The sequence below is a fragment of the Alligator mississippiensis genome, chromosome 12, assembly GCF_030867095.1.
Source record: "Alligator mississippiensis isolate rAllMis1 chromosome 12, rAllMis1, whole genome shotgun sequence".
NCBI classification, from domain to species: Eukaryota; Metazoa; Chordata; order Crocodylia; family Alligatoridae; genus Alligator; species Alligator mississippiensis.
The window spans coordinates 63,856,282-63,881,128 of record NC_081835.1 but is presented as its reverse complement, the minus strand read 5'-3'; the positions used below and the strand labels follow the sequence as shown (position 1 = coordinate 63,881,128).

At 40.1% G+C, this 24,847-nt stretch overlaps 2 protein-coding genes across 4 annotated transcripts in view; both read right to left on the bottom strand.

The window, feature by feature from the left end:
• Positions 1-1,108: 1,108 nt before the first annotated feature.
• LOC106738249 (uncharacterized) lies at positions 1,109-7,927 on the bottom strand. Of its 2 annotated transcripts, XM_019475635.2 has the most exons (6): positions 7,690-7,927; positions 7,319-7,384; positions 7,119-7,214; positions 5,811-6,335; positions 4,556-4,735; positions 1,109-3,656 (listed from the first exon to the last, which is right to left on the bottom strand). In XM_019475635.2, exons 3-6 carry the CDS (start codon positions 7,210-7,212, stop codon positions 2,353-2,355), a joined length of 2,103 nt encoding a protein of 700 aa, XP_019331180.1. In that variant the 5' UTR covers positions 7,213-7,214; positions 7,319-7,384; positions 7,690-7,927; the 3' UTR covers positions 1,109-2,352. The 2 variants fall into 2 exon arrangements, with proteins under 2 accessions (XP_019331180.1, XP_019331179.1); XM_019475634.2 differs by lacking the exon at positions 7,319-7,384.
• A 3,118-nt stretch (positions 7,928-11,045) lies between these two features.
• Positions 11,046-24,847, bottom strand: part of CAMSAP1 (calmodulin regulated spectrin associated protein 1) — a 43,700-nt gene continuing 29,898 nt past the window's right edge. For both annotated transcript variants that reach the window (XM_059715697.1, XM_019475629.2), the window contains 7 exons: positions 22,272-24,708; positions 19,198-19,334; positions 18,394-18,602; positions 18,192-18,294; positions 17,773-17,888; positions 15,166-15,284; positions 11,046-13,241 (listed from right to left, as the gene is read on the bottom strand). In XM_059715697.1, the coding sequence (XP_059571680.1) occupies positions 12,939-13,241; positions 15,166-15,284; positions 17,773-17,888; positions 18,192-18,294; positions 18,394-18,602; positions 19,198-19,334; positions 22,272-24,708 (3,424 nt within the window). In that variant the 3' untranslated portion in view covers positions 11,046-12,938. The remainder of the gene's footprint in view (positions 13,242-15,165; positions 15,285-17,772; positions 17,889-18,191; positions 18,295-18,393; positions 18,603-19,197; positions 19,335-22,271; positions 24,709-24,847) is intronic.

The following is a 24,847-nucleotide window of genomic DNA, read 5'->3' as shown; positions in this document are numbered from 1 at the left end:
CACAGGCTCTGGCTCTTATTAACAAAGGAAAGCCAGGGTTTGTACCTACAGGCAAGCCAGGGCGCTCACACCCTTGACCAAAGGACACCCGTTGCTGGGCGGGTTCTTGGGCACATGCGGTACCCATGAAACACAACCCCTCGCTCGGCACAACGTAGGCCCCTTGTCTACACCAAAGCAGCCTCACATTACAGCACACCTATCCCTGTTCTTACCAGTGACTGAACCAGTGGCATAGCCACGTCTCACCAGTTAGCGTCTGCTTCCTACCAGACAGGACATGGCTGGCCAACTTCTCAAGGCCAAGGACCATGTGCCCCATCCTGCCCCGCTGCACGTTGGTGCCCCCCGGTCGGTGTGTGCTGGCACTGCTGTCCCACAGCAGCTGACTCTTAAGATGCAGCTGTCCTGGGCTCCATGGGTCTGGCCCTCCTTTAGTCCCCACAGGAATCATAGAGCCATGAAGAAAAGAGCTTACAAACTCCAAGTCCCAATAGCTCAGCTGTAGCCTGCTCTCCCTTTGGAGCTGGAGGTCCTGGGTTCTGGTCCCTGTGTCCCCTTGGCTCTCACTTATTTTTAGTCAAGTAAAACCAATACAAAATATGGAAGCTGGGGGGGAGAGCCCCAAAATCAGAGATAGACCCTCTCCCCCCAACTCTCTGGAGAGGCCCTCCAAGTCCTTCAGCCCCCAGGACACTTGCAGGCTGGGCTGGCCAGTGGCCCAGCCACCCCGGTCCTGTAGCTGAGCAAGGACAGGACCTGCCTCTTTGCACACAAGGGCCTGGCTTCACTCGCCCACGGCACCCACTCCTTTAGCTAAGAACAGCTTGCGACAGCAGACTATGAACTTCTTGGCTCAAAAATGGGCTGAATTTGCTGTTAGCAAATTTGTTCTCTCTTGCATGAAATAAGCAGTCAGCAGCAGAGGATTTGTGCTTCATGAGAACGTGGCTCAGCAACGCAACCAGTCATTCATCACAGGATTTATAACAGAGGAACAATAAAGGAGGCAGACCACCTCGAGTTAACAAAGCCACTGGACTATGAACGGTGGAAAGCTAGTTGTAGACTTTAGAAGAACTACAAAGTCTAACACAAAAACCAGGGGTAATGGCAGCCCACATTTTATTCACAGGCCCAAGATCACATAAAGATACTTGCCAAGGGAAAAAGCAATCACCAGAACCCATATCCAGCATGGGCAAGTATAAATTAGTGTACGAGGGAGGATGGGAGGGAAGGGAGAAGGTTATTATTACAAATAGACTTTCTGTTCAACAAAATGCTTCCAAATTTTGAGAATTTTGATTTTTGAATCTATACCGGTTCTTTTCTTTTTTTTTTTTAAACATACATTCCAAAAATATGGCCTTCAAAATTTTATTAAAGCAAATTTTGAAGTAGGGCAGAGGAATCCTACGTCCAGTTCATCATATGGTGTACTTCTGTGAACAAGTGAAACTTGAGAGGCTAAACAAGCATCTCCAATGAAAATACATCCACATCAAAATTGCTACTCCACTACAAAAAGCTGGGTGCTTTTTAGATAATAGGAGTCATTAAAACATTTCTAAGCAAATATCAGCACAGAGAGAATATATTCCTTCTGGTTTACCATCAGAACCACAACAAATACAGACATAAAAATCGAGCGGGCATCTGCAGGGTGTGATTGCAAACAATTAGCAGGTGTCTGCAGGATGCAGGACCCATTTTCACTTGCAAGAAAAGCCACGAAAGATCAGGGAACTAGATCTGGTATTACAGAACAGCAGCCATCAATTATGGCTTAGTCTGGACAAACATTTCTAGCTACACAGTTTATTAATATTAATACCTGCTATTAATGGAACATACAGTGTGTGAAGCCTAAAATAAAACTTGAAAGCCTATGAGGGAGACTGCGCTGTTCATATAAAAATGACACTAGCCCTCCGTTTATCCTTATATTATCACCAGGAATAGGTTGTACTCATGTAAAGGCACTAGGTCCATCCACCTAAGGAAACAATCAAGTAAGCTATTTAGGGTGGATAACAGCTATAAGGATATGATAACAGTTATGGTCTAAATTTTTACAGGCACAAATAGAAAATCAATTTAAATTTTGGCCTATACAATGTGCTGGACTGACAAACCTTGGTCACCAAATGCCTTAAGGATCAGGTCCGGCTCTCTGACCCTTTTGAAGAGCTGCTGTGACTGAAGTGTAGACACGCATCTGAAGAGGACGTTGGCTACTGCTGCTGTCAAGTGCAACACCTTTCCCCATGAATTGGGCAATGATCTTGACTCGCGAGACACCAAACAGCACGTGGAACAGCAGCTTTGCGGAGTAGGTGTGACCCAAGTTTACTTTGGTTTCATTGGGGGCTGGCTAACGTTTTGCGCCCGATGCGTCTGCAGCCACCTCTCCCTGGTCCATCGTCCACGATTCTCCACAACTTCGTGCAGCAGATCAATGAAGCTGTACTTGTTACTTGTGAGGAATGTATTATCACAAGGGGAGCCAGTGCAGTCAGCTGGGTTTAAGGAGGCTGGAGAGGTAAGACGGTCATTGCAGGCTCCAGCCTGAGAAGATCCCTTTTTGTTGCTCCACTTCTTTCTTATGCTTTTAGGAGCTGCGAGCCCTTTTCTAGACAGCGAGCTGAATGCATTTCCTATTGCAGCTGCTTGCTTGGATCTTTTCTTTGGAGTATGGACTAATGCTTTTACTGGCTGTACCTCTCTTGTTAAGTTAGGTGCACCAGTGCTGAAAAGATCAAGTGTCTGCTGTTCTTTGACAATCTTTAAATGGAGGTCCGATCTCTTTTGCTCGTCTTCGGTTTCTGTTTTCTTGACTGGTGCTGGTATGCCAGGGTCACTAGTGGGGAGGCAGAACTGTGCCTTGAAGGAATCCAAAGTATTAAAAAACTTCTGACTTTGGCCCATTTTGCCATTTTCGTATGGCCACGTAAAAACTCTTCGCAAAGAAAAAGAGCCTGTATTTGCATGTGTAACACCATCGCCCTTTGGTTCAGCATGGCTGGCTGGTTCTTCAGTCCTTCTAGCAACGCTTAAATACAAGAGTGGTTCAAAAGTCTCTGTAGTAGCCTTTCCCTTACTTTCATCATCCTGCGGCACTTCTGAAACTCCACACTCCCTCGGTGATGGCTTTAACAGGTCTGAACTATCCTCTCTCAAGGTTTCTAGATGTAGATTAGTCGGTGAAATGTTTGGCTCGTGACTGAGCATGGCCCTTTTATTCCAGTCTGGCAAGCTATTAAAATACCAGAGCTCTGCTGCGTCGTCTTTGCCTTCCACATAGGTTTGTTCATGTGTTTCTACGCAAGAGGGTTTCAGCGGCTCCTCGTTTCCAACAACTGGCCTCCAGTGCTGAGAAGTACCCTGCTCAAACTCCTTTCTCAACATAACTGCTGAGGCAGATTTTGCTCGACCTTTGAGCATTCTCCTTTGTGGAGTTTGGTCACTCTCTGTTGTCTGTACCTTTTCCTCATAAAGTCTGTTGTTCCTAATTTTCTTGGTCATTGCATTCATGGGGCCTTTTTGCTCTCCATCACCATCTTCAACGGTAGCTTCTCTGCCTGGTTGCACTTGTTTTTTATCTCGTTTCACCACCCAGAGCAGAAGCAGCAATAAAAGAAAGGAAAGGAACGCTGCAAAAAAACAGTAAAAATTAAATTAAAAAAAAGTGAGGAGCAATACATGTTCATAAATCCCATCCAAATGTGTTTTAAGGGCAGAAAAAAACATCTAAAGACAAAGCTAAGGGAGAAAAGTTAAAAAAAAAAACACAAACAGAATGGTAGTAATGTGACTTAAATTAAACAGCAGGAATGGAGTATGGTGCTATTCCATTTTTATTGTACAAACAAGGGTTTTCATAAAAAAGGAGAATTTTCTCCCAAGTTCTTGCCCAGAAGGGTCAGGTTTGGGGTTGGTTGTTTTGTTGTTTTTTTTATATTCCCCCCCAACAAAATTATTTATTAATGTGGAAGATTCTGATCTTGTGCATACCTCCTCCTCAAGCCTGTCTTCCACATGGGCTATCTGCACGCATTTCGTAAGACATTCAAAATAATAAGTTGCCTTTGTAGCACGAGCCTTTTTGCAAAGCTTCCCCCAGCCCATCTCTGGGATCACGAGCTCTTTAGGGGATACCGTGAACATCTCTTAGTGTCACTGAAACTGCCTATGTAGCTCTGCAATATAAATGGCTCAGCTGATGAGCTGACCTTTTAAGTCTCTTTGTATGTATATTAGTAGTGTACATACTAGCATTTAGTGCTCAGATACTTCCAACGTATCTGCTCAGAAAACTGTATTTACTTTTAAATCCCACAAGCAAAGAAACTGCGCCTGCAATTGCTTCTGCAATGCATCCGTAACGAGTTTCAGTGCTCTTGAAGGAGCATGCCACAGAACAAAGCAATGAGGCACCTAGTACATCCAAATAACCCCTCTACTTTGATGTGGAAGAAGGTTTGCACAGCATTGCATCTTAATTCCACTTAATAATATAACATCAAGTACAGGAAAACGCATGGAAACATACCTAAACACATAAGCACCAGAGGCAATCCAACTTTATGGAAGACGCTTGTAAGGAATGGTGATGGGAGCTCAGGTGAGCAATTAAAGTCAGATATGTTCCAAACTGAAACCCCTTTCATGCCTGCCGGGCTTTGGCATGTCACAGATGAAGCATCTTCCAGCAGAGAGGCATTCATCAGCTCTGTAAAAACAAATAGCACACAACTTATCTAAGGCTACTATAGGGTCAGGCAACCTCACCACTGTGAACTCTTAATACTCTCCCACTGCCGTCAAGTGAAATGTGCAGGTGGCTCAATACCTGGCGAAAAAAATCAGCCCACTTGAAGGGGTTAAATTTGATGGAAGTATCTGACTTCATATACTGAAATGTTAATGTTTTGGCCTCCAATTTTATTCTCAAATATACCGGTGGATGAGGACGCTAGCTAGATGACCTGTTTATCCCCCTCTTTTCTAGTTACTGTACTAAAAATAAAAATCTTTCTGGTTTTGCCCATTAGACATTTTCCATTTGTACTAGACATCATTTAACTTAACTGACAGAACACAGGGTTTATTTCCGTGAACTATTCCATTCCAATATTTAAGCATTGGTTTTGGCTGGTGAACTGAAGTCATCAATCTTTTGATCTACAATGATTTATACATTAAGTGAAAGAAAAATAATATTTTAAACTTGGTAAATTAATTTACACACACACACACACAAATCAGTTCATTCACATTTCATTATGGATCAAAAATGCCTCGTCTCTTCTTTATGCTGACGAACTGTTATAATAGCACAGTTGTGCATAACTCCTCCAATCTGAAAATATACTTATCAACCCAAAATAGTTCAGATTCTCTCTCAAATATTATGTTTCCACAGTACAAACTTGGATCATAGAAAAATTACTCCCACGCTTTAAAATAAATCTTGCCTCAGGTAACATGTATATCTATGGACAGCGATCTACAGTGCAATGCCCAACATAATGTAGCCCCAACGTTGATACTGGGTACCATAAATAATAATTCAGTGAAGGTAACATCTAGTGGTAGCATACAGGATTATTTAACAAATTATTATAAATGATTTAAAATTCTGCGCACCCCAATTTTTACCATCCATTCTGGAGTACCTCCAAGAGGCTTCCCAGGTCTATTACTAGTGACCCTCTGTCGACAGACTTCCAGTTACTTCCACTAACTGGAACCTATTTGCTGCTACCCAAGCACAAGTAGGAAACAGAAATTATGTCATACGTTACCTTGCAAAAAGAATCCAAAATCCTGAAGTTCGCAGGAACAATTCCACGGATTGTCACCCAATTTCATTCTTGGAGGCCTCAACCCAATGAACACATTTCTTGTTAAGGTAGATAAGTTATTACCAGATAAATCTATATAGGTTAGTTTAGACAAATGCTTTAAACTGCCAACTGCAATCATATTAATTCTATTGTTTGCCAAATGAAGCGTTGTCAGGTTAGAGAAATGGGACAGCATAGAGGGCCCTATTCCCTGAATGATGTTCTGAGACAGGGTAAGATTTTCTAAGCGCTCTGGCTTGGAAAGCCAAGAAGCCATAGTTGTAGTCAGATTATTTTGATATAAACTCAGTTTGGTGAGGCTTTGGAAAGCATAAAAGGCTCCAGGTTCAATTTTTGTGATGCCGCTGTTTGCTAGCGCTAAACTGGTGACAGATTTCAAGCTTGGGCTGTTGAAGACCGTTGAGTTGAGGACTCCAATCTTCGTTACAACAAATATAACAGAGGTCAGACCTTCTGGAAAATCTAGGAAATAGAAACGAAAAAAAATATATTGATTACTCAAAGACCAATTATACCATTTTGGTTCATATATTCCAGGGATTTTCCTCTTGCAAATTATGAAACTGAGAAAGTCCTAATTTGATTTTAAAATGTTGTGTGTTATTTAAAAAAATTAAAGAAAAAAAAACAACTTTCCTTGACAATAAAAAAAAATTGTGGTGCTGATTTTAGCACCAAGTAGCAATAAAGGGAATGTTTAAGAGGCATGCACAATATATAGTAAGAATACATAGTATACACTTAAATCAGTAACTTGATCATTGGGAATAAGTTGAATAAAATATACTGAATTCAGTGGGGTTCTTCTGAGCAGTTTTAAAGACAGGATGCCGGTAAGAATTATATTCAAAACTAGACTACTAAAATGAACTGAGATGAATAGGTTAAATGCCTAGTACAGCCTTTTAAAAACAGAATACTACTATAACATATTTGATTACCTTTTGTAATTAAGGTTCACTTACAAAAAAATTCGGTCCAAAAATATGCAGAGTCCAACTGTGTTCTGTAACCTTGACTTTTTTTTTAAATTCAGACTAAGGAGAACATCTCACTTTATCACTGATTACGCTAAACTAAACTGGATAATCATTGGTCAACCTGACTTTTTACACTTAGGTTTCAATTTAAGTTCATACTTTCTTGGGGAGATGGTCAAACATTACACATGCAGCACACACTTTTCTTTTTAATGTCAGCCTTTTTTAAAGCATCGTAATAAAGTAGTAACCCTCTTCAACATACCAGTTGGGATGGAGGAGCAGAAATACTCTTTTTCATGCACACACTGGAATCTTGAAATCCTCATTAATCCACAAATCAAGACGAGCTCAAACATAACTGCAAAAATCACAAACCCCACATGCTTAAACAAGATTTTTGTTTTGCTTTGGGTTTTTTTTTAATTAAGCCACCCTTGTATTAAATTTGTTCTGTATACATACCTAGTGTTAGGGTAAGTCTTGCTGATAGCTTTTCCTTTGTTCTAAATCATTTTCAATCTCGGTTAACTAAAATGGAGCAGACACTAACAGAATTCTTGTAACACTTGGATTTTAAAGAGTAAAAAAAATGTAGCTGATAACTAAACAAATGCAAACCCTCCATAGTAAAGAATTGAATGATGGACTCCAAAGAACTGCATACATAAATACACTTAACTCGCTACCCTCAATTCATTATGCAATTGCGGCTGAGATTCAATTCACAGGTAACTACCCCAATATTTTATCAGTATCTATAGCCCGATAATCCATTGTTTGCAAGTCATTTTAACGGTGCAACATTTTAAGTGCAGCACAAGGAATGTACTTACGTTTCATGATTACGGTACCTTCTTTTAATCCAAAAAGGTGCAGTCAGCTTTTGCTCTTCCCAACCCTAGTAATTTTTGCATGACAGCCTGTGGGTGGGTAAAGGAATATAACCATGCATGTGGGGTTCTTCTGTCAAAAGACAAGTCAAGACCTGTTAGATTGTCTTTATGTCTCAGTTTCCTCTGGGAATCGCAGCGGTGGGCTAAGAATGCAGTCATTTGGATGACCGGTAGCGTGTATCTGCATACTATCTCCAAGGCTTCGCCACACAGTCAGTAATATTTAACCATTTCATGGCATACATCATTAAAACCAAAACCACAAGCACTATTCTCGAAACATTTTTAGGAATGCATGACGTGAAAAAGATTCATCTGGCATCAGTGGTTTATTAACCATTTTTCATATTTAAGATTCAGTCTATGCATATTGAACCAAAGTATACAGTACCTTAGAAAAGCAGTTAAATATTGAGATAATTTTTGCTTTTGATGCAAAACAAATCTGGACTCTTCTCGATACGTTAGGACAGATGTATTGTCCTTTCTAATGCAGTCCTTGGTTCAGCAAGGACATTTATGGTTAGTCCACTCTGTTCTTACACCAAATGCATAAAATACATGTTTGTATTAAATTCCCCCCACCCCCATACACAATAAGGCAGCAAAATGAAGAAATGATGACCTCTAAACAAATCCTTTAAAGGAGATTTTGAATGAATGCTACACATCTAATGACTAGATTTTGATATCAGTAGACAAAGCATTTCAGCCTTTTTTAAGGCATTGTTCTCTACCTTTAAGTCTTATAAAATTTACTTATTGATCTTAATCCTAACCGTAAAATGAAGTTTAGTTACAGGAACAGTGCTTTGAGCAGCTCTCACTCTTCACCACCCTCACTTCCAACTGTATCATTTATATACACATCTTATCTCACTAGACTTGCAGCATTACATTTTTAAATTGTTCAAGGCTGTTAAACCACATGGTTGATCAGGAGCCCAATACTAAAGCCATGGGATTAAGAGGGAATTTTCCCACGAGACCAACCTGTAAAAGTACTGCGTTTGGTCCCAGGACTAGGGCACCCCGTAGACATTTTAGGCCATATCCCACTCTGGATTTAGGTACCTCCACCCTAATTGAGTCCCTAAAATTCCCTGAACACATCCATGTTTTTCATATACTGTCATCCCAGCCTTTAAATGAGGTCTCAAAAAGCAGTGAGGACAATGGCATTCTGTATTCAGGGTTTTTCAGGAACTCAGACAGGATGTTACAAGATTGTGCTTAGGTGCCTAATAGGTACAATATGATCTCATCCTTGAAGATAGTGTTTTAAATAAAAGGAGGTGCAGATTTTTTAAATGAACATTACTCATCTTACCAGTTACCAGTTACCAAATGGATACTTGGATGGGTACGAAAACCTGAGATTATGAAAAATCACTGTGAAGTAAAACAAACTTGTTTTAATTTCTATTCTGGAATTACCACCTCCAGAGGATGAGAACGACTCATAGTCTGAGAAGTCTGCTCTTGGTTCCTTGACATAAAAGGAAAAAAAAAAAAATCAATTTATTCTGGACCTCCAGCTAGCACCCTTCCCTACTCTGCTAACAGCCTAGTGCAGAGCTTGAATGGATTATATGTTGATCTGCTCAAAAGAAGCCAGTATTTTCATCACCACCATTTTTCTACACTAAGTTTTTATTCCACTGGAGATATTATAAAAACAGACATCCAAAGATATGCCAACTACAGATGGAACACATTGCACATAAATACAGAATATACTAAAGTAAAAAAGTCTGAAAAAAAATTACGGCATGAAGTTGACACTTTAAAGATGTACGTTTCTCTTCTTTACAAAAGTGCAAGACTAAATGCCAAAGAGTATTGATCTTTTTTGCATTTTTTCATCCCAAAAGGCAACCTCAGTGGCATCTTTTCAACTTGAATTAAAATAGGATCAGAACCTCTAAAGGATGCGTAAGCATTTTCTTTGGGGTTTTTGTTGTTTTTTAGGGGTGGGGAGTGCTTTTTGCCAATTGGTTATTCAGAGGGTAGGTGTATAAAATGCCGAACGTTGAGCAAAGACCACCCTGATGTACAAAGATGTTTAAGGCCAATTTTAAAATGAAATTTTCAGGGGGGAAAAATTCAAGTAATTATCTATTCCCAGATGTAACAGTGTGTTTAAAATGCAGTTTAGAAAAATGACATTCTTCTCTTTCGCCCCATATAGGATCCCAGGTTGCCTGTACACATTTCCAATTTTTCCTACTCCTTGCACTCCCACAGATGGGCCCGCACATTTCACCACCTCCGATCTGCAGACTTGGACCTAGTGCCCTTTCCTTCCTGACCTCCCCAGGTCAATTCTGCTGATGGAGTAGGCGTCTTTGTAACAACAGTCAGAAGCAATGGTCATTTTGGGGACACTTCTTATACACAGGAAGTGTTAGCAGAAACAGAGATTCTGATTTTGTGTTGTCTCAAGGGATGTGGCCAAAATTTATGATGTGGTGCATAAAATGGGGTGGCAGAAGCTCTCTTTACCATGGGCAGCAAAGTTTCAGCCTCCGCGAGAACATTAGGGATGCAGCACCTGTTTTGGAGGTGGACTGTCCGTCAAGGAATCATCCAAAGGAGATCTGCCTTTTGCCTTTGGGAAAAAGACTTTCAGGTATAAAGAAAGGGGAAAAACTGTCCATCTTAAAAAGAACTACTTCAAAGCACAAGAGCTTGAATTAGTTTGATAACAGTATTAGGGGGAAGACTTATGGTATACTTACTGTATAGTCTCCAAGTAAACCAATGCATTAAGTGCATGCACCATAACCAGCGCCATAATTCAAACACACAGGGCAATGCTAAAGTGCAATTTTAAAATTCTGCATCAAGGAAGGGGAAAAAAAAATTCCTAACTAATTTAAATCTGAGGATTCAACAAAATCCTGTAGCCAGGCATCAAAACTGAGTCGGAAATCTGTGGATCCACTCCTAGTTCTACGTCGACTCATTGTAAAACTAGAATCTGCTTCAGTTTTCTAAGAAGTAAAATGATGACAGGACACTTAACCACCTTAACGGATTTAAATTAAATATGTCAAAGAAGAAATTGGGGGGAAAAATGCTGTTGGGTTTGCTGAATTCTCCTCTTATTTTGCTCAAATTCTAGCAGTTTAAAAGCACTTATCTAATAATCTATTAAACAAATATAGGCAAGTCTATTAGAAACCTTTACCTACAAGCGAGTAGAATAGCACATCTTTAAAGCATACAGTTAGTTCTTTTGACAAGATGATGGGTCAAAATAACAAAATTACACATGGAATAAAAAAAGGAAATCAGTTAATGATTTTTATTAAATTTCAGTGCTTTGATAAAATAAATATGGTATATAATATCAAACAGTGAGAAATAAAGCACAAGCATGGAAAGCATGATAACAGAAAAATTACACTCATGACGGCGTTTAATACTTAGCACTTTAGAAATCATAAAGCCTTTAGTTATTTACAGGCAGCCAGCTATCTAACAAAATGTACAATATGTCGCAGCAGCCTATTTAAAAAGTATCCAAAAGGGGAAAGAACTGAGAAGATTGCAATGGAAGACCTTCACTTTCCTCTATTGAACATTTTATTATGTACCCTATTTCCCCCTTCTGTACAAAACTCACTTTTCAACTCCCATTATTTTTAAATTTTAATAATTACACTGTCTCGTACTTCAGCGCTTCAGTTTCTCTCTAGAATCGGTGTGGTGCCTCGGGCACTGCGAGATACATATTCAAGTAACACTTCAAAATAAAAGTAAACATGTGCAAACCAAAGATATAAACCTACAAAACCCTCAGGTAGTAGTGTCAAAGAAAGATGTAGCCGGACCATACTGACAGATAAGTTGCACTGTAGTTAGCGAATTAGAGTTACTTTAAAGCAGGGGGTAGAGGGGAAGAGTCACATGAAAGAATGGACAAGAACTGCAAATATAATAAACCCTGCTGCCCTGGAAATAAAAAATCTGATCTGCTGAAACACACACAGATTTTCAGGTCATAACTCAAGATTTAATATTTCAACATGAAAAGAAATCAAAGCCATTCGACTTTTTTTTGGGCTTTTGAAACGAATGCAAATTTTTGTTTAAAAATTGCTTTTAAATGAGAAAAACAAATCAATATATATATTAATATAATCACCCCAAAATTAAAAAAAAAACAACCAAAAAAACCCAAACACTCTCCATTTTAGAGCATGCTGCTCAGTCAGAATAAAGACAGGACAAAGGAAGTAGAATTACATTTCATGACAGAATAAAAACATTAAAATTTGTGATCATTAAGTGCACCATCGTACAGGAGTAACGTGCTCAGAGTGGAAACGTTCTACATCTACCAGAATCTGTCTTTATTAAAGCAAAACATCCTCGGGACACTACCTGAACTGAAGTCAATGATAACTGTGCTCCATTCAGCTTGCCTCAAGTTTAGACCAGGCATATTCCAGCTAGTAGCACCTGTATGCCTCTTCATGATTGTGTTTCAGAAATATTCATCTTTAAATTCACCATTATTAATTTTTTTTTTATTTATTTATTTTTTTTATAAAAGACCCTGCAATTTTTGCAGTGAACCGATACTACAAGTAAACCTTGTTCAGAGCAGCACAGGCTGGGGTTTTTCGGAAATCTGAGAGCTGGACTTAATGTTGGCAGTAGATACAGTACAACAATATGATATATTATACAGCTCCTCAAAAAAAGTCTCAAAAGGACATTTTTTCCCCTAAAGACTATTTTTTTTCCAAAAGAAAAAAAAAAAAGTCATCACCCAAGATCTGTTCAATGCTTCTACTGAAGTTCAGAGCTTGCCAACTTTAAAAGCGACAGGGAAAGAGGAAGGAATGAGATGGAGAGGAAACAAAACTTAATTATTCCCAATTTGTACCAATGCAAACTTCAAGTAAAAGGAAATCCACTTGTTATAGATCTTGCTACATGCACTGTCCCTCATTTGAAAGCCTCAGTAGTTAGCGCCGGGTGTAACAGCAGATTCATCACTCTCCAAAAACACTGGCATTGTTCCTTCATTCTTATTTACTTTCATCCACGGATTTTGTTTAGAAGCTTCTTAAAAAAACTGGTTATGGTTCTGCACATTTCATACCAAACTGGAGCAAAATGGTAAACATTTCTTCTTTCTACACAATCCCACTCTTCTCCCCAAGAATTCAGTGTCATTTCCGAGTCTGAGTCTTCTTTGGCACTGCAGGTCGCTTGGCTTGCCACAAATGGTTATGGATTGTGAGAGCATCCACGCTGACGGACATGGTTTTGGCTGGAATCACGTTAAACTGTTTTCTGTCCGAACTGTATTTGTAAAGCTTGTCGATCATTTTCTTGGTGATGCTCTTTGGCCCTGTTCCAGTCAGCTTATAGATTTCTTCCGTGTCAGGGTAGTAGCAATAAAGTGCTCTAAACTGGCAACCAGCATCACGGAACAAAATGATGTAGTGGTTGGCATCACACTTCTCAAGTTCCTATATTTGAAGGAAGACAAATATGGACATTCTTCATAATAAATAGTGCAAAACAGTATTGGGTTATCAATACATTAAGGCCAAAGTTGTTTAACAACCACATTTTTGAAGCAATAAAGGTTCAACTTGAATCTTCTGCGCTTTTGTCATGAACTAATATTTCCTGAAATAGCAGTAAGAGAGCCAGCAGACCCCAATGTGCGAGACAACACAATGCTCTGCCAGAGCAAGGAAAGGGAGAACTCAAGGCACTGAAAGCAACCAACAATATTAGATAGAGAAACCTTCAAGGTGAAATAAAGAGAAAGAAAACAAAATAGGAATATAACCTGTACCCCTGTCCATCTTTTCACATTTATGCTTCAATTTGTTTCTAATTTGACATCACCAAGTTTTGCAGACTCCTCCGAAATTCATATTACTAAGGGGGCCAAAGGAAAGCCTTGCAATACATGAATTAGTGACCTACTGAACTAAATTTCTTCTGAAGTTGATATTGGTGGCATAGAAACTCTACACTGCAATGGGACCATAAGAAAATGTAATTATTGCATCCGCTCACTATATGTTAGACCTACTGGACTGAAAACGTGATACTCCCTTGCTGGTGACACACACACACACACACACACACACACACACACCATGACACTGAACTTTTATCTAGAAGCATTTCCAGTTTAATATGGCAAGAGAACCAAAACCAATAGGGAAAAAGTGATCCTGAATATACATGTATTTAAAAAAAAAAAAAGAGGAGTGCCTTTGGAAGCCCATCTAAATGAAATCTCATTGCTCATCACAAAGGCAGACCTACATAAGCAATAATTATAGATTACTCTTGTAATGGCAAGTGTTTAAATACTTAATGCTCTCTTAATACTTAATATTCTCTATAAAAAGCTATGTTACAAAGCCTGGGAAAACTACATCTACTGATTTAATTGACTGTCACACTAGACATTTCCAGGAGATGAGAAAGCAAGTTGGTATAACCTGTGTCAGCCAAAGAAACTCAGTGACAATGGCCAAAACACAAACAATGAAAAAATTACATCTCCCACATTTATTCTGAATTATTTTTCTTCCTTTATACTGTACTGCAGCTAGAAATAACTCTAACAACACTGGTTTGTTTCCCTTTCTTGTACTGCTTCTAGTATGTCTTATTTTGAGACATTAATGCATCATAGGAACAATATCAGAATTTCCCTTTGAACTGAACTGCAGACTTCTCTTCAACCACTTTAAATAAGACAGCCTCTCAACTAGTCAATATTAATATTATTTTCATATGCGCATCACATCAGAACCTTTAAAAATGCGGTTCAGGGGCATTAATTTTATTTTAAAACTAAAGTACTCTTAGAAAGCAAGCAAGGTTCTTTGGGTGAATCTGGTATCTTTTATTAGACCAACTTAGAAAGCAAGCTATTCTCTGAAATGGTTCAAAGACATGCATAAGTCTAAAATAAAAACAGCTCTTGTTACATTAAGACACTGCACTTTGACAAACTTCCGAAGCAAAAATTATCTTGCAGATAAAAAAAGTTTAATGACTTTTAAGATCTTATTCTTTTGCATCATCTTTCAAAATAGACCTGTTTTACTTTAGTATGTCACTTGAAAAATTAAAACTATTTTGTTCACATATTTCAGCTTCATTCCCACTTTTGCCTGACCTTCCCCCCTGCAATATGTACATGCACTTCCAAAATAAGTTGTTCAAGTACAAGCCTCAACACACAAAAAATACCCTCAAATACATGGTGTGAGAGATGACGCTGTGTTAATGAAAACATGCTTTACTTCAGAGGCATGTTAAGGGAAGAGCGTTTAAGATAACACATTAATGAAATAAGCATCAGGCATCAAAATTTATTGCAAGTGCATCCCAAACCCTGCAGTTTTAGTAATTACTTACCTCCAATATTGAGTTCTTATGTGGTTCATTCACTTTTCCAGCAAGACAGCAGTGGGATATAGCATTGTGAATTATTGGTTTATTTGACTTGCTGCTGGGCTCTTTAAACAGCTTTGGACCTAAAGAACAAAGACATGAACACACGGGTGACTATTATCAATAGGTATCTTTAATGTTGATTTTTTTAATTTTAATTCTATCCATATCTATGAACTAAACAAGTTTTACACTGATGAATAATGTTCAACACTTTTTTTGATGTAAAACACACTTCAGAAAAGAAGCAGCGGTGATTTAAAAAATAAAAAATTAAGTGAGCAGTGAAGTGAATTTAACTATAAGAACGCTCATTATTCCATGTATTGAGGGACTCAGTCAAGCAATCATTCTCTTTCTGAGCAACCATTTTCTACTTAAAAGCGCCTTTTCCATTCTGTCAACAGGCAGCCTGGTGGCATTAATTCAGTGGGTGGGCAGACAGTACTAAGAAGCTTAAACAACCAAGACAGGTTTGTATCAACAGATGAATTAGCCAGATTCAAGAAGCTGCTCCTCAACTAATCACAGTAACATTGAGTTTTCGTTCCTAGTGTCACCTCCAAAAAAACTGGAAGCGTTTTGGAACTGGTTATAGAAAGGGTGATGTATTTAATGTGAGAAGTGGTTTACAGTGTTAGTCTTAAGTCAGGCAGAAGGCAGGGTAGATTTGCAATTTATAGACCAACTAAATCAAGAGATGTATATCATAAGCTTTTGTAAGCAGGGGGTCTACTTCATCAGATGCTGTGAAGGGACTGCAGGAAGCAGAGCTTCTAATAGAAAGCAGTGATTAGAATACAAATAGGGAAGTGGGGAGGAAAGAGAAGGGGGCACACCTGAGAGAGGCAAGGTGGGTAGGAGAGAAAAAACACAGTTAACCCACTGAAGGACACAGGGGTTGTAGAAGCTAATCCAAGTAATGGGATAACAAACCATTGTCTTGATTTAGACCAGGGGTGGGCAATTATTTCAGCTGGAGGGCCACTTAATGAGTTTTGGGAACCTGTTGAGGGCCATGTCTATCCATCACAGTCTCGCCCTCCTTCCTTCCTTCCAGAATCTGGCAGAAGCTGTAGTTTGCCAGGAGCCCCAATGCTCAGCTGTGGACCCAGGCAGAAGCTGGGTTCTGGGGGGAGGAGGGAAGGCAGGGAGAGAGGGACAGAGAGAGAGAGAAGAGAAAGAGCGATGCTGCTGCCTGCCCACCTGGTGCAGTAGCAGTGCCTGCCTGTGCCCACAGCTGACGCCAGTGGCAAGTTCCAGGTTGGGGCTCTGTGCAGGAGTTTCCATAATGCTGGGAGGGTGGTGGATCAGCTGTGGACATCACCTGCAGGTTCTTCATCTGGGCTCCTGAGCCTGCCTGCTGTGTCCACAGCTGATGCCGCCACCTGCCCACTACATGGAAAGCCCTGGTTGGGTCCACAGCTGATGCATGATACTGCTGGACCCAAGCAGTCCTCCTGGCCCACCTGGCAGCACGTGGCAGCCACAGCAGCATGCTGACAGATCCAGGGAGTTGACAGATATCCACCCATGGGCTGGATCAAATCTGTTGGTGGGCTGGATCGGGCCCACAGGCCATATTTTGCCCACCCCTGGTTTAGACCGTACTTAACACAATCCAGATTATAGGCGATTTATTTTTCCATAATTTCTCATTCACATTAATTTTTAAAAGTTGTTGTCTATGAGGAGCCACTCCAAGATCAGCGATGCAAAGTCCAGAGAGGTTAAAATGTTCTGCCACAGGCTTGTGTGTCATTCTGGAACTGATGTCAGATCAGTGTTCATTCACTCTAACACACAGAGATTTGTCCAAAGTAGACAGCAAAGGGGCATTGTGAGCATGTGATGACATATAATATTAGTAGATGCGCAAGTAAATGAACCTTGGATGTTATAATCCATGTTATCTGGCTCAGTGCTGATGCGGTCTGGACCGATAATGGGGCACAGATGGCACGTGGGCCCATGGCATGGTCTGGTGCCTTGGTAAAAATAGAACCTAGGTAGTCCATTGCTGAAAAGACACCATTTGACAGTGGGGGGCTGCCTGTAAACCAGAATTTCTGCCATGGTGGCGTTCAGATGATCACCATTTTCCAGGAGGGACTAGAGGTCATTAATAATGTGCGCAAGGTGTTAAGGTTGGGGTCTCAGGGTTGGTACTGTAACAGATGGAATGGGATCTGAGTCTGGCTCTGCTGCTTGAGTGACTATGGTTTTAGGACTGTACTGTGAGTGTAGGAATCCTTGCTCCAGATCCTTATGGTATGCTTCCCAGTCAGTGGAACCAGAGCAGATACTGTTGTAATGTAGAGCTTAGCTGCAGACGATCGATCTATCAATTTGTAAAACATTTAATACAATATATGAAGTATTCTCTATACCTGTAATCCAGTGGCTGAATTTAAAGCTGCTATTAACTAAAGTTTCAGTGCACTAACAGGCCCAAGACAGGTTCCCAGAAATAAGAACTCATCGCAACACAATCCACCACATTTTCATGACATTTAGCACTCTGAGCTAGTAATCACATAGAAATGACAAAGCTAAAAAGAAACCATCTACCTGTGTATTCTGCCACTGAAGCAATGGAGGATGCAGTCGAAGCATTTTCCCAGTCTCGCTCTGTGTTCCTGCTCGGATTCCTGCTCAGTATCGGCAAGGATTCCATTGATTCAACTCTGAACAAAGGGTAGATGCCATATTTATATTTTACTGAACATAAAATGGTTTACCAGACAGCCTCTCAGGAAAACTCTCTTTCCCCTCACCCAACCAAATTACTTAGCCATACTTTCTATCATCCCTACTTCAAAATGAACCCAAGGTAAAGTGTACTGTTAAAAAACAGTTCAAGATGTAAATGAGATTGCGAAGGCTTCTCTCTTCTAGTTATGTCCACCTATTAGCCACTTGAAAAAATGAAGTGCTATTTAATCCCAACCACATTTCATAACAGAGGCTTTATTTTTAATTGTGTTTACCGTTGGGATGGAGTGCCACCAGAATGTACGCTTTCGGGTTCAGTTGTTGCTGCTGATGCCAAAGACAGACTGGAACCGGACTGAGCACTGCTTAAGTTATCAGCTACCAAAAAAAGAAAAAAAGCAAGCATGGTGCGTGACTTCATTTTAGCACATCTCCAGACTCGAACGGAGTCAAATGAAACAGACAAATCCAACTTACGTGTGGAAGAACACTTTGTCCCTGAATCGCTGTACGACTCTTCCCGATGAACAGACTTCGGCCTAGGTTTCTTGGGTTTTGATTTAGGTTTTCCAAGTCCTTGCTCTTCTAATATCTGCTGCTGTTTTTTCCTCAAATACTCTTGTTTGATGAGTTCCCTTCGAGCCTTCTCTTCTTCTTTCCTTATTCGGTCTTCTTCAGCTTTGCGGCTAAAAGGCAAATATGGCTTTCAGAGGGCGTGTCTACATGTTCAATTCATGCGCTTTAGGTAATGGGCGTTAAATCAAATACCTATATACAAGCAGGGAGGCTGCTCCAACGCACTCTAATTCCAGAGTCAGAGCAGATTCGATTCATCAAGCGTGGCAATTACCATGCTCCAACAGCCTCTCGCATCTCATGTATTAGTGTCCCTTCACTTCAAAATGGCAGTGGGGGCACTTTATCTGAACCACCCCCACCATCATTTTGAAGCACGGGGACGCTGATACACGAGATGCTCTGGGTGCTTTAATTAGAGCGGCTCTTCGAGTCACTCCAGTTAGTGTCCCCTGCCTTCCCTCCCAACTCCTGGACCACATGTAGAAATGCCCTCTACAGAAAAAGATGCATTAACCTATTTTAATGTGCATTAGCTAGAATACAGTTTTTCTGTAATGCTTTAATGTGCATTAAAATAGGCTAATGAGCATTAAAGCACTCAAGTAGACGCACCCACAGTATGTAGCAGTTTGCTATTTTTCAACAAAAAGCATAGGTTTAAAAAAAATATATTCCTTTCCACTGTACTAATGTTATGTTTACCGGGCTTCATCCCTTTTTTGTTCAACTTCAGCTTCCAGCTGCTGTTTTCGGAGCCGAGCCTCTTCAGCTTTGCGTTGCTGTTTTAAAAGGAATGCTGCACGCTTCTTTGCTAGTTCATCTTCTGCTTTTTGTTCATCCTGCAAATGACAATTCAAGTAAGTTAGAGAGCTCTGATGGGGACAAAGGAGGGAACAGAAAAGTTCTGAAAGTCATAACAAGTTCTGAAGGTCAAAACTGAAAACTTTTACAAAGCTCATTTCTTTGCTACCAGAGCCTGAAAGACGAAGTATAAGCTACATTTAAATTGTCTGCTACATGAATAACTTAGCAGGAAAACCACATCAGTGTTCATGTAGGTCAGCCAGGGAAGTTGGGAAGAATGACTCTCAATCTCAGTTCAGTGTAGTTTTGTTAACACTGGCATGAATTATAGGGCCTGTCTGAAACTGCAGCCTATGCTGTACAGTGCAATCGCTACGCTGACCAGGGTATCCAGTATCAATAGCTATTCTATTCTAGAAACAGACTAACTCAAGCCAGTTACTACCAACTATATTATATAAAAAGGTAGAAGTCAACTTCACTCAACTGTAAATAGTCTATTCCAACTCTAACTAATTTAACTACAATTGAATAAAGAAATACTGTTTAGTTGCCAGCTTGAGATATTTTCCATAACCACCACGATCCAGAAATGCAAGCACATAAAATATTCTTACAGTTCCTGTGAATTTTAAACAGCTGCAAAGGATATTACATTATTTGAAAAATATTTAGTGCTTCTGCAGTATTGGAGCACAAGCATAATAGGACTTCAGTAATGTGCCCTTCCCCAGCTCAAAGCCAGGCAACGAAACAAGAAAGGCCTATTAGATTACTTAGATTTAAGATCATTGGCACAGGAACTAACTTTTTTTTTGGTGCCTAATACAATAAGATCCTTATGCAGAACAGCAAGTGAAATAACAAGCACGGGATAAAAAAAACACCAATCCCTTTTTCACAGACATCAAGATTTTGAAATCTAGTTTCTTTCCTATTTAGTACAAAAACAGGAAATTCTCCATGAAATACAATTACTACCCTCTCTCTAACTCTACTGGAAGTCAGAGATCCTAGGAGCCCCAATTCTGAGGCAGCTGGACTAGGGGACTGGAAGTCTGTGCTGCCAACTGGCCAACAAAACCTAATCTCTTTGCTCTGTATCTAACAGGTTTCAAGGCATGCCTAGAACGAGGAGTTTTGTGGGAAATGTGCTAGGCTCCACTGAAATGATTTAATTGAAACGAACATGGTCCAATGCAACATGGAGTTTTCAAGTAATAGGCAAATAGTGATGAAAACCACTTGGTCGTAATTTGTCTGACCAACAACCGTATACGTTGTCTAACACACCAGGCAAGGTGCAGAAGCAGGACTTACTTCTGGAAGTGTCAAAAGACTCCAGAAAATGAAGAGCAGAAAAGACCAATATAGGAAAAAAATAGATACCCTTCAATAAAAAAAAAAACCCCAACAACAAGGAACAGAGAAAAGGATGTGGAGCTATTTCATCACAGAGCCAGTGGAAGTAAAAGAGCAGCTTAAGACATTTGTTAGCTGATGTCAAGGTTTTCTCATTTTCTTTAGCTGGGGATGTGGCATGCTAAGCTTTTCTGCAATACTTGAATTTATTCCTACTCAAAACCAGCAAATTCCACCTCTTTACCCTTTGCATGTTTGCCACTATTTGGTGCATGGAAAATATTACAAGTCAGAGTTATCACAGGCCATCAACTGAATACTCAAACAATTCACAAGTTACAAGAAGCATTTATGCAGGCGTTACACTATATTGGAAACAATACTTTTTTGGAAAGCAAATAACACAAGACAAAAGCGCAGTGACAGATTAGATTCCACATGATAAGATTTAAGAACAAATTTTTAGTGGTTGCTTAAATTCATAAAAGTTGTTTTCTATTACTTCTCTGGCAGACAACTTCAAGCGTCATACCCCATAAAGAGCCTGAAATAAAAAAAACTAAGTATATACTTTAAAGAAGTGCTTAACTACTGTTCCCATTATTTGTGAGACATTGCTACAATTTACCATCTTACCAATTTACCAAATAAAAAAAAATCAGATATTATCTAGAAACAGAAATAGTAGATAAGTGACAATCTAGTCATGAAATGACACTACTGAAATTGCTTTTGGCAAATCTGTTTAACTGACTATAGAGTAAAACTGAAAATACTGCAGCTAATTTTTCTAGCTGTACTGGGATATAAATAAGCAGCTACTCTTTTACCAACTCGGTGATAGATAGGAAAGGTTTTTTTCTTAATATACAGTACAGGCAGCTTACCTTTTAGAAATAGTTATATGAATATATGCCAGGTATAGCAAATGATGATTATTCATATTATGCCATTAATATGCCAACCTTCCCAAAAAAAGGCTCAGGGAGGCTTACAGTAAGAGAAACAGAACAACTCAAGGGGTAACTAGAATAAATAAAATAAACACAATAGCAAATAAAGTGAAGATCTATTAAACATCTCAGCCTAGCTTTAGTTGGTTTTGCTATGCTTCTGAAAGATGTCAAGGCTCTGGTTCTGGTGGGCCTCGAGAGGAAGGGAGCTCCAGAGATGAGGAGCAACCGCTGAAAACAACCCCTATGTGTTTTTGCCAAGCAAACTTGGCATATTGATGGTACTTGTAGAAGATTGCTCTCAGGTGACCTTCAGGATTCAGAGAATCATAGAAAACGAGGGTTGGAAGGGAGCTCAGGAGGTCACATCTAGTCCAACCCTCTGCTCAAAGCAGCACCACCCCAACTAGATCACTGTGACAAGATGTAAGGGAGAAGACAGTCTCTTAGTAAAAAAGCCAGTCAAGATGCTGGCCTGACGCTAATATGGTAGGACCATGACTTTACTCCTTGACTTAAAGAACTTTCTTTCACAAGAAAGTCTTTCAGATGCAGCTTTTACCACAAAACTGCACCCATGCAATACCAAGTTAGTCCAAACCAGCTTGGGAAATGAAGTGAAAGATGAATAGATGCAAAGAAAACTGCAATGTTTACCTTGAAGAAAAACCCCACTCCAGACTTCTGATCACTTTCGCTGATGATATCTGTAGAGCTGCCTTGGCTTTCAAGGTCTCCGTCATCTGGGGCTTTTAAGTCAGACAAGTCTACTTCAATGAGATTTGCCTTGCTTCGCAGCGGTTCTTCCACTGGAACGTTTTCTTTTCCTGAGCCATCTGAAGAATTGAACCCGGCTTCATTGAAATCACTGCTCACATCTTTGCTCATTTCAGAGATAATGTTTGCATCTTTGGAAGCGGAGAGACCAAACGCCCGTTGATTACTCTCATCACGGAGTCTATAGCTATCGAAGAAACACTTTTCTTGAGGGACACTTCCATGATCTGGACTATTTTCAAAACTAGTTTCTGTTGGTGTTCTAGATAGATTGTTAGATGGAAATGATCTTAAATGCGGTAGCGTTTCTATGCTTTGGGTTGGAGTCTTAATACGTGTTGCGTTTTGCTGTCTCTCTTTAGCAACTTTCAAGTCAGCTGGTCTTCCTGAGCGAGGACTTCGCCCTTGACCAAAGCGAGGCGGCTTACGAAGACTGCTCATTCCAGTTGGAGAAAGAGGCTCAACAAAATGAATGGATGGTTTTACCTTTTGGTCCTGTGAGTTACTTCTGGTACTGGGTGATGGTACTGCTGGAGTTTTCATAAGAAGTTCCTGTTGCTGAGAAATCTTTAATATAGCCTGCTGAAGCGTACTGATTGTTTCATTTAGCTTTTCGATTGAAAGATCACATTCATTAACGTCCACTTCAGCAACATTATCTTCTAGAAGAGCAGCAGAAATAATCTTGCTTTTTTCTATCTCATGGATAGCAGCAGATTCTTTCGGTTTGTGCTGCTCAGCGAAAGCCAAGTTTTCTTGCATTTTCGCTATTGTCACTTCTTGTGAATCAATAAGCATTTCTTCTCTCTCCTCCTCTTTTGCAAGAAACTCCTCAGACTTAGAACTTAAGGAAACATCATCTAGATCTTCCCCACCGTGCCGAGAATATTCTTTTGGAAAGTGGTCTGGTTTAAGTGGCTGTGGGACATCAACAGGTTTCCCTTTTTTAACAACGTGCAAGAAAGCTGCCTTGCCCAGTTTCAGTCGCTGCCTAGCTGACAGAGCTTCCATTTTTTTCTTTTGAGCTTCTATTGCCCTTCGCTTCTCCTCCAACTGCATATGGAGCTGTACCAATTCAGAAGCCAAGACATTGACATTGTCTTTATGTTGTCTGTTGGGACTTTGCTCTCGCTTCTGTTTCCATGTAGTCAACGGTGCTGGGCAGCTCTCTGATCCATCTGGCGTGGTCTTCTGGGAACTACTTGTACTAGATTTTGTTTCATAACTGTTAAGTCTCTGGAGCTTCCGTTCTGCAAAGTTAGTCATTCTGACACTCCCACTAGTCAAAGACACACTGCTAATTTGAGAAATAGTACTCAGGCATGGACTTGAACGCCCACTAGCATCATCCTTATCTTCATGTTCCTTTACCTTCATATCCTCCTGTAACTTTGCAGATTCCTCTTCCCCTATATATTTTGCAACTACTGGATGGTCATCTACCATTACCATGTCCTGCTCAGCATCCTCTATATCTAGGAGATCTGAATCAGAATCATGCCTCACCATAGTCCATGTAGTATCTGGAACGTGTGCGTTAATACCTTTCAAATAGTTGACATTTGCTTTGCTTGCAATGTCTTCATCAGATTTAGCAGCATGAAGAAAGAAGCCTCCAAAGGATTGCTCCTGAGCTGAGGGATCCAAGCTGCTAGTAGCTAAAGGCCTAGAGATTTCTAATACTGCATCTGAGAGCGTCATCGAGTCTGCAGTACTAGGATCTGCAACTGTAGTGAAATCTGAACTAGATATTGGAGTAAAAGTCCTATTGAGATCATGGTCCCCATGACTGCTGCTTGCTTTCTTGCGAGACAAAGGCAAGTGTCCCTCGTTTAGTCTCTTTGTTATGAAACTCCTCTGTTTCCCTTCTCCACACTCATCCACTTTGTTGATTATTTGTTTTTCCTTTGCTGGTTTTAGGACTGCAGGCAATAAAGGCTCCAAGTAAAAACTATCTGTTTTGCTTTCCGAGGCCTCGCTTTGCGTTTTTGGAGACCACGTGGTTGCAGCTAGGGTGGGTGCCCTGGAGGATGTACTAGGAAGTTCAGGGACACCATGGCTTGGTGTTTCATCCGATCTGATTATTGCAACAAGTTCTTCATCCTCGTCTTCTATTTCAACGTTGTTCAGCAAACTCTTTCCATTTGTTTTAACCGATGCAGCGTGAGGCTGGTGTTTTGGAGTTAGATTGATGATATTTGAAGCTAGACTGTCTTTGCTGATTGATCTAGCCAGGCTGATGCTATCGCCAGAACCAGGGTCCACCTCGCTACTTGTAGAATGATGAAGAGCAAATGGCGTTGGCTGAGACAGAGGCCTAGAAAAGACAGAGCTATTAAAAACAGTCTATGGTGCTAAAGCATAAGATAAGCTGGAATCTATTTAGCTATAGTGACTACAATATATAGCCAAAATCCACGCTCTGTTTTGAGAGGAGTGGCCTGTATCAAGAATTC

Bases quoted from the DNA above. Each gene is read 5' to 3' on its own strand.
- LOC106738249 (XM_019475634.2), bottom strand. The intron at 6,336-7,118 runs GTATGTTGAAGA...TCTATTTCCTAG, and splicing joins CTGCTCCTCCATCCCAACTG to ATTTTCCAGAAGGTCTGACC. The intron at 3,657-4,555 runs GTATGTTTCCAT...GTTTTTTTGCAG, and splicing joins TCTGGTGCTTATGTGTTTAG to CGTTCCTTTCCTTTCTTTTA.